The sequence below is a fragment of the Mangifera indica genome, chromosome 18 (genome assembly GCF_011075055.1).
Source record: "Mangifera indica cultivar Alphonso chromosome 18, CATAS_Mindica_2.1, whole genome shotgun sequence".
NCBI lineage: Eukaryota > Viridiplantae > Streptophyta > Magnoliopsida > Sapindales > Anacardiaceae > Mangifera > Mangifera indica.
This window is the reverse complement of record NC_058154.1, coordinates 481,139-493,287: the sequence shown is the minus strand read 5'-3', so window position 1 is coordinate 493,287 and position 12,149 is coordinate 481,139. Positions and strand designations below refer to the sequence as shown.

The 12,149-nt window shown below is 34.7% G+C and overlaps 2 protein-coding genes across 4 annotated transcripts; one reads left to right on the top strand and one right to left on the bottom strand.

The window, feature by feature from the left end:
* Window positions 1-3,528: 3,528 nt before the first annotated feature.
* Window positions 3,529-6,237, bottom strand: LOC123201363. 2 transcript variants are annotated; one of them, XM_044616836.1, is made up of 2 exons: window positions 5,994-6,237; window positions 3,529-3,953 (listed from the first exon to the last, which is right to left on the bottom strand). In XM_044616836.1, exons 1-2 carry the CDS (start codon window positions 6,220-6,222, stop codon window positions 3,685-3,687), a joined length of 498 nt encoding a protein of 165 aa, XP_044472771.1. In that variant the 5' UTR covers window positions 6,223-6,237; the 3' UTR covers window positions 3,529-3,684. The 2 variants fall into 2 exon arrangements, with proteins under 2 accessions (XP_044472771.1, XP_044472772.1); XM_044616837.1 differs by having other exon boundaries at window positions 5,927-6,150.
* A 1,832-nt stretch (window positions 6,238-8,069) lies between these two features.
* Window positions 8,070-11,860, top strand: LOC123201268 (protein REVEILLE 8-like). Of its 2 annotated transcripts, XM_044616695.1 has the most exons (9): window positions 8,070-8,633; window positions 8,892-8,949; window positions 9,033-9,156; window positions 9,250-9,405; window positions 9,516-9,641; window positions 9,738-9,847; window positions 10,566-10,625; window positions 11,200-11,323; window positions 11,498-11,860. In XM_044616695.1, the coding sequence occupies exons 1-8, from the start codon at window positions 8,431-8,433 to the stop codon at window positions 11,293-11,295; spliced, it is 933 nt and encodes a 310-aa protein (XP_044472630.1). In that variant the 5' UTR covers window positions 8,070-8,430; the 3' UTR covers window positions 11,296-11,323; window positions 11,498-11,860. The 2 variants fall into 2 exon arrangements, with proteins under 2 accessions (XP_044472630.1, XP_044472628.1); XM_044616693.1 differs by having other exon boundaries at window positions 8,071-8,633; window positions 11,200-11,860.
* The last annotated feature ends 289 nt before the right edge of the window (window positions 11,861-12,149 follow it).

Here is a 12,149-nt window from a genome sequence, read left to right as displayed (position 1 = left end):
AGAGGCTATAAGCCATAATTTGTTGGCTTCGAAGTTAATGACAGTAGCATTCAGAAGCTCTGCCTCTGACCCATCCACATGCTTGGCTGGTCGGCTGGCTGCTCACCATGGGGCTGAAAATGGCCACCCTTGGACACTAATTATAGGCCAAACGACTATTTCCCACCTAAGGTTTGATGTTTTCTCAAATGTTCCTTCTTTAATTATGAAAACATTAAACACCCACTCATAACCAGTTAGATTTAACATAACTCTAACGCCTAAATTTTTTATCTCTTTTTACCCCCCTAAATTTTAAAAACTAAAATTTTTCTTCAGCCTAAGTTTTAAAAAATCGTAATTTCACTCTAGGGTTTGGTTTTGAAATCTCCGGCGACCTCTCTGGCTCTGTTGCCAACAGCCTCTCCCTCCCGAAGTGCCATCTCCTTCCGGCAATCTCTTTTCTCCTATTTAGAGGTCTGATCGACGTCGGAGACTCTTTGGGAGACGAAGAACTTTGTTAGGGAAGACGAAGTTCTTCATCTGGGAAGACGGTCGTCTTCCCAGACGAAGACGAAGCCGTCGTCTTTGTCTGGGAAGACGGTCGTCTTCCCAAAAGAAGACCTCTGGGAAGACAACCGTCTTCCCAGACGAAGAACTTCGTCTCCCAAGGCGTCTCTGACGTCGATCAGACCTCCAAATGGGAGGAAAGAGATCGTCGGAAGGAGAGGTTGCTTCGGGAGGGAGAGACTGTCGTCAACGGAGCCGGAGAGGTCGTCGGAGATTTCAAAACCAAACCCTAGGGTGAAACTGCGATTTTTTAAAACTTAGGCTGGGGGAAAATTTTAGTTTTTAAAGTTTAGGGGGGCAAAATTATATTTTATTTTAGTTTATTTTTAATATTCTAGCGAAAATAACGATTTTACCCTTACCACCGTTAGGGTTTTGTTAAATCTAACCGGCCATGGGTGGGTGTTTGGTGTTTCCATAGTTAAAGGGTGGAAACTTGAGAAAACATCAAACCTTGGGTGGGACATAGTCGTTTGGCCCTAATTATATTGTTAGTTTAATCTATAAAGAAGAAAAAAGAAATTGAACATCAATTATTTGGCACATATCCATAGATTCTCCCATGGTTAAGGAATAAGAAGAATCATGAACAAATTTGATCGACAATTTCTTAAAAGTTTCCAGGGAAAGCAAACTTGTGATTCTAAGTTTAAAGCCTGACTGAAAAGTATGAGTTGAATACAGAAAGAACATATATAAACAAGCCAACAGAAGGTAGTTCTCATTCATTTCAGAGCAGTGGAACTTTACAACAGAGGGGAATAAATAAACAAGCAAGTACCAGGAACAATAATGTTAAAAAGTTGGTCTCAAGTTTTAGTAAATTATGCCATTCGAGTCATGTGGTTATGGAAGCTACGTTTCTTCTGGTATCACCTTCTATTCTTTCTTCTTCAGTCTTCTTCCAGCTTTTGCAGCTGCTCTGGCTACCATCTTCACAATGTTGGATAATATTTTAACTTTGATCAGACCTCGCCGCGGTGGTAACCTTACCTTCCCTTTCTTGTGAGAATCAGCCATTGCTCCTGAAGATTCTGAGGAAAGAGAGCAACTAAATGAATGGTAATTTGTGTTTAACAGAAATGTCATTGTCAATTTGTAATAGATGATAAACAACACAGGCTATGATTTGGGAATTGGGTTTCAATGATAAACTAAAGTGAGAATAAAAGGAGAAGTTAAGGAGGTATATATATACACATTGTTCTAAAGTGGCAGAGGGCATTAGCTTGCTGCTCCAAAATGCCTGTTACTTTCAATGTATAAATACCTTTTTCAACTGTTGGTTATCTAATCATAATTATTGAGGACCACAAATAAACCTGCTAGCTTTTAAGATTTTTAATGGTCAATTTCCGCAATTTTGTTCATATTCATTATGCAGATTTTTAAACAGCTTTATGCATAAAATTTAAGAAAAACGTAGCTTGTAATATCTTTCAGCTGACTGATGGGGCAGGAGCTCCGCAAGATAAGATAATCCAATCAAGAAAACAGAAGAGCTATGCATAATGAACCCAGATGGGAAAACTGATTTTGATGAGTAAAAACAGATTAAAAGATTTAAAAAATCTTAGTCCATGCTTTACATGAACAGACAAACTAAAGAATGCTCCTGACTACAATATCTTGTTGTCATGTTTTTTGAAGTCTTCTTGTCCCCAATGAAAGTGACTCAAAATGCCTTTGCAAGGAAGAATAGAGACAAAAGTAAAGATGTGTACATTAGGTACAGAGAAAACAAGTAGTGGAAGAACAGTAGGATAAAAAACTTTTGAGTCTAAACTCCATCTTCGAGTTTCAGGAAGAAAACACATGGACAGTTGACCTTGTTGACATTGGAAAAAAGAAATTCTTAGGGAGCACTTCTTGATGGCTTCAGGACTTTGCACCCCATTGAGCTTTTATTCCTAGATATAATTATAACAAAAGCAAAGCTTTTTCCAACCAAGTGGCTAACATGAGTACCCTTGTAGCCACAGACCGGCTCCTACATGTTTTTCAGCATCACCACCAGTCTGGCTGCTATTGCTTGTCAAGCTTTGTCGTTTGGCACTATGCATCATGGTACCACGCTCACTTGTAATCACAGATGTATGTGTGTGCAGATACGTGTCATATGATGCATCAGACCAAATTACCATAAGGTAAGAAATGGAAAAGCCTCATGTAAAGCATAAATTAGAACAAAACATAAAAGGTTGCTTGTTGCAACGAGGAGTTAATAGTTCTGGCAAGAGAATCTCACATACAGAATTTTTTTTTGAATCCAAAACTTAATCAGGAGAACACTTCAAAATAAAAGGTTTGAGATAACTGATCATAAATCAAATCTTTGACATAAATTTATCAATGAATTTACTGCAATGTTGAATCCTCTACAAGCAAATTTTATATACAATTGCCAATCATAGATATTCTCATAAGAGGCCATCATTTGTAATTGAAATGCCCTGGGTACCACACATATGCTGGGTGGTCTCAGGGAGTTTAGATAGCCTCTTAATCAAACATGTTAATTAACTCAGACCTCTATATACCATTCACTAAAAACAGAAAAAGAACAGAAATTTTTGCAACAAGACCTCATGCATAATAATAAGACAACACCCTCAGCACAAATTCGCTGGTCTAATTCTTTTCTAATGTGAAATTTCTTCACTCAGTTACTCCCAAAAGCATCAACAAAATGTGAGAAATTTCAGCATTACTAAGGACAAGATTGAGGAACAATCATTCAGATTTTACGTTACTTTGTATGAAAAAAATTATGCTACCGATAACAATAGACTAGTCCGAAAAGAATTTCTCCTTTTAAACCAAGTAAAGTCTTTAGATTTCTTTATTTAATTTCTCTGAAAGTTCCCAGGTCAATGCATATGGAAGAAATTTCTCTTCAAGTGTTACATACCACACTGTGAGGTTAATACATTTAAGAACCTTTCTAGGTAAGCTAACTGTCCATTAACAATACTCAGCTGCTCTTAAATATTGGTTATGCTCAATTGGAGAAAGAGAAAAACAAATAGTTGCATTTACTTACAATTCACAACTCCTTCCCCTATGTCCATTTCTTCATAATGATCAAAACACGACAAGGTCTATTTTCTATGAGTGAAATAAAATAAAGTTAGATTACTTGACTGGAGCAAGAATTGTATAGAGAAGAAGAAATGTGACTACTATAATGGCCCCAACCAGATAAAATCTTGGACTAGTCCAAAACATCAGGTTTGACTTTTCAGTTCTCTTGATGGGATCAACCTCCTCAGACAGTGGGTAGTTTGAAGGTGGTGGATTCCAGCTCACATACTTGTTTGGATTAAACTGTGAAAAGAGGGTTTTTTTCCCTTGCTTCCTGAAGCTTGTCCATGCCTTATCCCAATCTGTTGAGAATTTATCACCTGAAATTCACATGAAAATGGTGGAATGAGTTTACAAAAGCAGTCTAATGATAGCATAAAGAGGTTGATCTGTAGTTGCTAAAAATAAAGATGGACCAGACCCAATAAAAGAATTATTATAACATACAAATATTAGTCCTTGAATTTATATAGATGTTCTTTGTTAAGCAAATTTAAATGTTAAAGCTACAGGTAAAGTATTATTAAATCAAAGAAATAAAAAGCATTAGTCTTCTCATAAGCAAAAGCAAAGAAAATAGAAAATAGCAGCAACATAGCCTTTCAGTAAACTGACTTCAATTGCAACAAAAAACCTCTTAACGCTGAATGTAATTTTCATTATGACCTGAAAATAATGTCCCTGAACAATATAGAAATTAGCACAAGTTGATGAAGATTAAAAACACCTTTATGGTCTAAATTGCTATCATAAAAAATTGAATGGCATTCAAGTCTAAAGTAGAACGTTAGTGTATGTCATTGCTCACTCAAGTATGCATATGAATTCATAGCAAAGAGGTGAAAACCATAATGAAGCACGAGAATATATAGTGCAACCACTCTTTATTATCACAAATATGTAGGTGCGTTCATTCACATTTTTTATTAATTTATTTATACAAACTGATATGTTTTAATGTGATCGGATGTTTTTTATATGAAAAATATAGGTAAGATATCTTATATAATTGGCATTAGAATCCTCCGGGAAAAATCATAAGGTATTTTGGGTTTGTCTCAAATAATCTATATTAATAAAGTTTTTACAAAGATTTCAAATGAATGATTGTTCACCAAATATAGCTTATATTGTGAAGGGTGACCAGTTCAATTTGAACCAGTGTTCGAAAAATGAACTTGAAAAGAAATTAATGCAAAACATTTCATATGCTTTGATTGTTGGAAGCCTAATATATGTTTAAGTCTACTGGAATTTTGAGAATATATCAGAGTAATCCAGGTATAAAGTATGAACCACTAAAGAGCTACAAAGAAAATGATAAGGTACCTTCAATAGATCAAAGATTACATGCACATATACTTGGCGGTAGTTGGTTACTTGGATTTGGACTTTACTGGTTATGTTGATTCATGAAAATCAACATCTAGATGGGTTTTTATATTTTCCAATGGAGTTGCATCTTAAAGGAGTGTCAAGTAGTCCTCAACTACTACTAACATGAAGCCTAAGTTCGTTTCTTATTTTAAGACTATCTCACATGGTCTATGGTTGAAGAATTTCATGTGTGGGCTTGGCAATGTGGATTTCAGTTTAAAGCTATTGAAGAGCTATTGAGACAACCCAACTATTGTTTTCTTGGATAAAAAAAACGAAAGTGATAGCCAAAGTAAACACATCAGCATTACTTTTAAAGGCATAACGGTACGTTTTAAATTTTTAAAGAGAAGAAAATGGTCATTGAACATATTAGCACTAAATTGATGATTGTTGATCATTTAACAAAATATATGTCACTAAAGAGTGTTAAGGATCATGTAATGTGAATAGGACTTGATTTCATCATGTGATGTTGACGTATGGGCATCTTTTTTTGTGATGAAACTCTTATTCAGTTGTTTTGTTTTTATCAACTGAACTTTTTCTTGATCTTGAATGCCATGTATATATATATATATGAATAAGTAATCATGGATCCACCATAAGTAAAGCAAACTACAATAACACACAGAAAAGGAATGTTTTCATCTCTTGTTACTTAAACAATGCTCTCTTCCACAAGCTTTGACACATTAATAAAGTAGCCATTTTTTCCTCTCAATCAAACACTTCCCCCATAATTCAAATACTTCCAAACACAAAACCAATAACCCATTTCCATATCTTCTTTAGCATGATATAACCACTTCCAGACTATACTTTTTCAACTATTTTAATTCATACAATGATGAAAACAAACCTGCATCACTATAAAGCACTAAACTTTCCAGAACAATGATTAAATGAAAATTACCCAGATGATTAATCACCAAATATATTGAGAAATCTGGAGAAAAGATAACAATGAAGCCAGCTTGCACCTTTATTGTTATCCCCATTTTGTTGGGGTACTTGGGAATTTTTTGCAGAGCACGCGGGTCTCAATGGCCAGCGAGAATTGGAAGAAGAGGGTGGCTTATTTGATTTAGAGCAGAAGAAGTGGGATGTTATAATTCCAATTCGAGCTTGAATATCCATTTGCATCTCTAAAAGATTCCAGATATGGAGCCTTTTAACCTGTTGAGCTAACCATCCAGGGTTCTCCGTCATTCTTATCGCTTTGTGAAAATACTGTTCTCTAATTATTCCATGTCGTCTGAGAGTGTGACACGTTGCACATTTTCTAGTGCTCGTGGGACCTCGTTTCTTGTCCTTCTAGATATCCTTTTTCCTCCCCCGGATTCAAACCGGATCCGCGTTTGAAGCCCAATTATACATTAGTGTAACCTATTTTGGTGAGTGGGCTGGGCCGGGCCATGTTGGGTCGAATCCAGCATGGGCCATCATGCCTAGAGGCTGATCCGTGCTGAGCTTACCATGCTAACGACCTAGGTACAGAGTTGTGCCTTCGTAAGCCTTTAGCAGGACTAACTTATGTATTTTCACAAATTGGCCCGGATAATTTTATGGTAAACAATTTTACATCTATTAGTTGATTTATACTTTCTTTTGAATCGAATGGTTGAGAAGTCTATAGATTTTTCGACCAAAATGTTATGAATAACTAGTTGTTTTTGGTTAAAAAGTGAATCATATTTAGTATTGGATCCTTGTGTATTTTGATGTGTCAACACTAAACAAAATGATTGTGTAACGGATTAACTTAGTTTAATGCATAACTGATATTATGTCTATAAATAAAAATGCAAGAAAAGTGTAGAGGAATATCTGTTCCATTTCTCAAATTGTTTGTTATACAATAAATGACCTCATTCCACATATTGTTCATGTTTTTGCCTAAAATCAAAAGAAGTCAAAAAAAAAACAAAGTTTGAAGGTTTGACCGCTCATTCAAGATGTGGTATGCTCGTTTATAAAAATTGCAAGTTAAAAATATGTTGTTTAAACTAGTTGTTCACCATTTTAGATGAATCAAAGAAAATTTGAAGAAAATGTAAAATCTGCAAATAGAACACCCATTCCTAGTGCGGAATTTCTATCCCTTGATAAACTTTCATGTCATTCCACAAATAACGAAAATGTTGGAATGTTCTATGCAAACTTATATAAAGTTGACAAAAAATATAACACATGCTCCAAGGAAAAGAGGTTAGAATTTAGAGATGAAGAACACCTAGTCCTCGTAACTTTAGTTTCAAACTACTATAAAAGAGAGTATTTTTTTTTTACTTTACAATGAATAATGTTATATGTATATAGTTTAAAATATATAATTGAATCTATAAATAATATATTATCATATGATTGTACATTATTTTATCTTTAATTTAAAATTATTTAATTATATAATAATATATAATCTGTATATTTAATTAAAAGTAGTGTTATATATATAATTTTATATATAAATAATTATATGTGATTAGATAATTAAAAATTAAAGATAAGATAATATATTATTATTTATATACAAAATTATAAAAAAATAATATATATAATTTTATTATTTAATTAGATAATATAATTTTATTTTTTACTATTTAATTTGAAAAAATTCCTACAACCGAATGAAATCATCACGCCGTACCGAAACTTCTGCTCGGCAGTTAGCTTTAAAAGAAGTTTGTCACCATCTCCTGAGACCGATCAGTATGCCACGTGGCACGACTGTGTGTTGGGTGAAAGTTTCAGGGAAGAGGGCGGGATCAAACTGTCCACCCAAGTTAGAAATGAGGATGATCTAGACCGTTGGATTTTGTGGTCATATGAAACACGATGGATTACCGTTGGGACCAGTTTTTGCCTAAGCAAAAATGCCACGAGCACATGAAATATGTGGTATCGGTCGTTTATCATAAATTAGTGGACACGAAGGGCTCACACGTTGGCATCACAAATCTCTTCTGGGACCCACTGTGTTTGGTTTTGGCAATAACTGGCTCGATTTCCTACTCACTCGCTGCTTTCAACGCCTGACTCACCGATTCCCTCCGCTTCGACGGCGGACATATTGCCTCCGCTACCTAATTTCTTTTTCAGTTTTTGAAAATAAATCAACTAATTATATAATTAATTTTTTTAACAAGATTAAATAATTTTAACCTAATTTTTATTTTAAAAAATTGTTAAAGTTGTTGCCATTTTATTTTTTTATTTTTTTTATAGTAAATGAGTCCAAGCGGGCAATTAATTGAAAGGTCTCTACTCTAGCCAAACTCACCACGCACAAACAAGCACAAGCTTGCGCGCCACACATACAGACATCGCCAGTTTCTGTCTCTCGCTCTTCCGTTTCTCAATTCCTCTTGACAGTCTTTTTTATCTCTTGTGGAAGTCCATGGTGGTTAAACGGTTAAAATGAATTCCAACGCATCATCATCTACACATCCTCTGCCTCTGCCGCCGCCGCAATCCATGGCCACCACGTCATCAGCCGCTACAACATCAACGACGGCCACTGACGGCGGTGGCAAGAAGATCAGGAAACCCTATACCATCACCAAGTCTAGAGAGAGCTGGACTGAAGAAGAACACGACAAGTTCCTCGAAGCTCTTCAACTGTATGTACATAATATTCATTTGGATAATTGCAAGGTTTATCACTGTGTAATTGAATATAATTTTGTCTCAGCACAAATTAATATGCTGATTTTTTTTTTAAATTCTCTCCGACTTTTAGTTACTGACTTACTTCTTTTCTTGTTTAAATTTGATTTGTTACTTCTGATTGTTTTTATCTTGTATTGTAAATTAGTTGAAGACTGAGGCCTTTTGTTTAATTCTGATATCTGTTGGTGTGTTGTTTCTTGTTAATTCAGGTTTGACCGCGACTGGAAAAAGATTGAAGATTTTGTGGGTTCTAAAACAGTTATCCAGGTATAAAAACGGTGATTTTTTTTTTCTTTTAAATTTCATATTTTCTTGTGGAATTATTCATTGCTGAAGTTTTTCTTTTGCAGATTCGGAGTCATGCTCAGAAATACTTCTTGAAGGTCCAGAAGAATGGGACAATAGCCCATGTTCCTCCACCTCGACCTAAACGCAAGGCTGCTCATCCTTATCCGCAAAAAGCATCAAAAAATGGTTTGGATATCTTGTGCATAAGGATAATTTATTCTATTGAAGCGTATCAAGTGTGCAATTGACAAGTCTGACTTGTTATCTTCAATCTGGCAGTTTTAGTACCCCTGCAGGCATCTATGGCTTATCCAACAGTAAATACCCTTGCAGCTGGATATCCACCATGGGATGATACTTCCATTCTGGTAAACACAACACCAAGCAAAATTATGTCACCACAAGAAGATTTTACCAATTTACCTGGAGCTGAAGGCATGCTTATTTCTTTGTCTGTTCTTTATTTAACTTTAAATATCAGTAAACTAGCTTTACTGAAGGGAACTTTCCAGCACTTATTATGGCATACCACATTACTGATTCAGCTGATATTGGATCAAAGGGCGTATTGAGGATGGGTACCAGTTCTGTTAGTGGCATTGGAAGTTCAAGTAGAACACTGACCAGTTCAGAGATACCAAAGCAGGGGAAACAGGTTCCTATGCTTCATGGTAAGCATGTCAATCTATGTGTTTGTTTTCTTAAATTCACTTTCCTAGCATTTGATTAAAAAAGTGGCTCTGTTGCATTTTTCCTTTGCTTTGCAGGTATACCAGACTTTGCTGAAGTGTATAGCTTCATAGGGAGTGTCTTCGACCCAGACACCAAAGGCCATGTGCAAAAGCTCAAGGAAATGGATCCGATAAATTTTGAAACAGTGAGTTTGATAAGACTTTATTGTCAGTTTCAGTGGTTTCTTCTGCCGGTAGATAGGATAAGCTTCACTTGTCTCAGCTGGTGTTGTGTGAAGATAACTTCTATTTATCATCAATAAAGAAGAATATGTCAAAGGACCTAATATATCTTGTTTGTTGGTGACCAATGTTCTGAATAATGTACACAACATTGCACCTGAGATAACTATTCATAACTAATGATGAAGGTTTATATGTGCTGCATCTACATTATAGGGTATATCTTTGCCCTGTTGGGCTCACCTGATTTAGTTTCTGACACTTTATGAGGCTTAAGATGACAACAGACAAATAGATTGCCACTACAGCACTAGAATGGGAAAATCTTTCTTTGTGTCTTATAATATCTATAATTCAATCATGACCTTTACCTTAGGCTCCATAGCTATGCTTTGCTTTGATGCACGTTGATCCAGCTTGTACGTATTTGAGCATTTTTATGCAAAGATTCCACCAAATGAAAATATCTCAAAAAACATAGTGGTAATTAATAGTAGCACTTCAGCTGTGGCTTTAGGGTGCAGAATTTTCAAGAACTTTCTTATCCATTAGATATCATATGTTGTTTTCTGTTAAGGGCATTTGATATTTTCATTCAGTTGAACAATATCAATAACTCCCTGTTCAATTTGTGTAATCTTTCAAAAATATGTGTATAATTCCTTTTGTTGACTTGTGTAGGTTTTATTATTGATGAGGAACCTCAGTGTTAACTTGTCTAGCCCTGATTCTGAGCCAATTGTAAGTATTAATTTCTTAATATAATTATACTGCACGTACCTTGCTCTAGTTTTGCATAAACAAATGCATTCCTCACGAAGCCTATTCTTTTATTTTTAGGGCTCATTTTCCATAGACTTGCTGAAGTGTGCTTTCCATGTTATGCTTGCATAAACCACAGTCCTTGGAAGAAGGACTGTTGCATTACATTAAAAAAATGAAGAAGATGATGTATAAATTGATTAACCACTAGCCTCGCCATATTTTTCATATGCAGCCTAATGGACAGTTCAAATCTTTTTTCTCTAAAGAAACCTCTTCGGCAATTGGATAGGGCTTTGATTTATAAATAGGTCATAAAAGAAATCATGAATTCCTTATGGACGTTGAGATTTTCCTCTTAAGTTGCAATAAGATATGAAACATATTGCTTAATTAATGAAATTGGTTTTTACAACAGACAAATGTGTTGATCACTATTGTGTGTTGGTTTGTTTCTTCGTGGTTCTATCTGATTTCTGTTTCCCATATTTGAACATTTCTAGTGGTTTCAAATGATCGTTCTAACTTTGCGTGGTTGATTTCCTTGGTTCAGAGGAAGGTCATGTCATCGTATGACACCAATTCTAAAACAGTGGGGATTGTTGGTGGGATTGTTGCGACCAACCAAACGAGTGATATATCATGTTGAACTATTATTTCTTACAATTAGCTGACTAGTATGTTATTTCTGTTAGTTTTCTCCTCATCTCATTTCTTGTTTCCTAAAATTATACCTCTATTCTCCTTATAATTTTCCTCCTCACCTCAAATCCGATTTCTTCACAATCATCATCGATGAAAATATTTAAGAGTGCCTAATGTAATTGTTCTTGTTTTGTGGATGTTGGAAGATTGCATATTTAGGGAGAAACCATTGCTTCAATAGGCAGGAGAGATTGTGAATGATGTTGAGTGCAAATAGCTAGTGATTTTGAAGGTCTAAATCTGAGTGACCACTTACCTTAGTGGGAATGGTTGTTATTTGAAGCAATCAAAGTGTTTATATCTTGTCATATGTATTTAAATGCTCATCTTTAAGCTAATGACTTTCTTCAAGTAGATGGGTACTTGTAAATAGTTGCCAAATTTGCCTGGTAAAGCAAAAATACCAGAATTTGAGTGATATATGTTTATTGTAGTTAAGTATGGTTTGACAGGCTTGTAAACTTGTGTACCTCTTGTTAATCATTAAAGCTTCATCGCTCCTTTCTTTATCTTTCAGCCCTTTCTGTGCCCATAGGATTACTATGATAAAATAAAACTATATGAATTAAGTTTTTTATATATGATTTATTATCATGTAATTAAGTGATTTTGAATTAAGTATAATAATATAAAATCATATAATGATATATTATTTATATATTCAATTTAATATTTAAAATTGGTGTACATAGCATTGTTTAATGTAAAATGCTCAGGTTGGTTGGTGTCATTTAATTTTTGGAGTAAAATATATCATTATATTAAAACATCTAAGGTGCGTTTAGTTTGAGTAATATT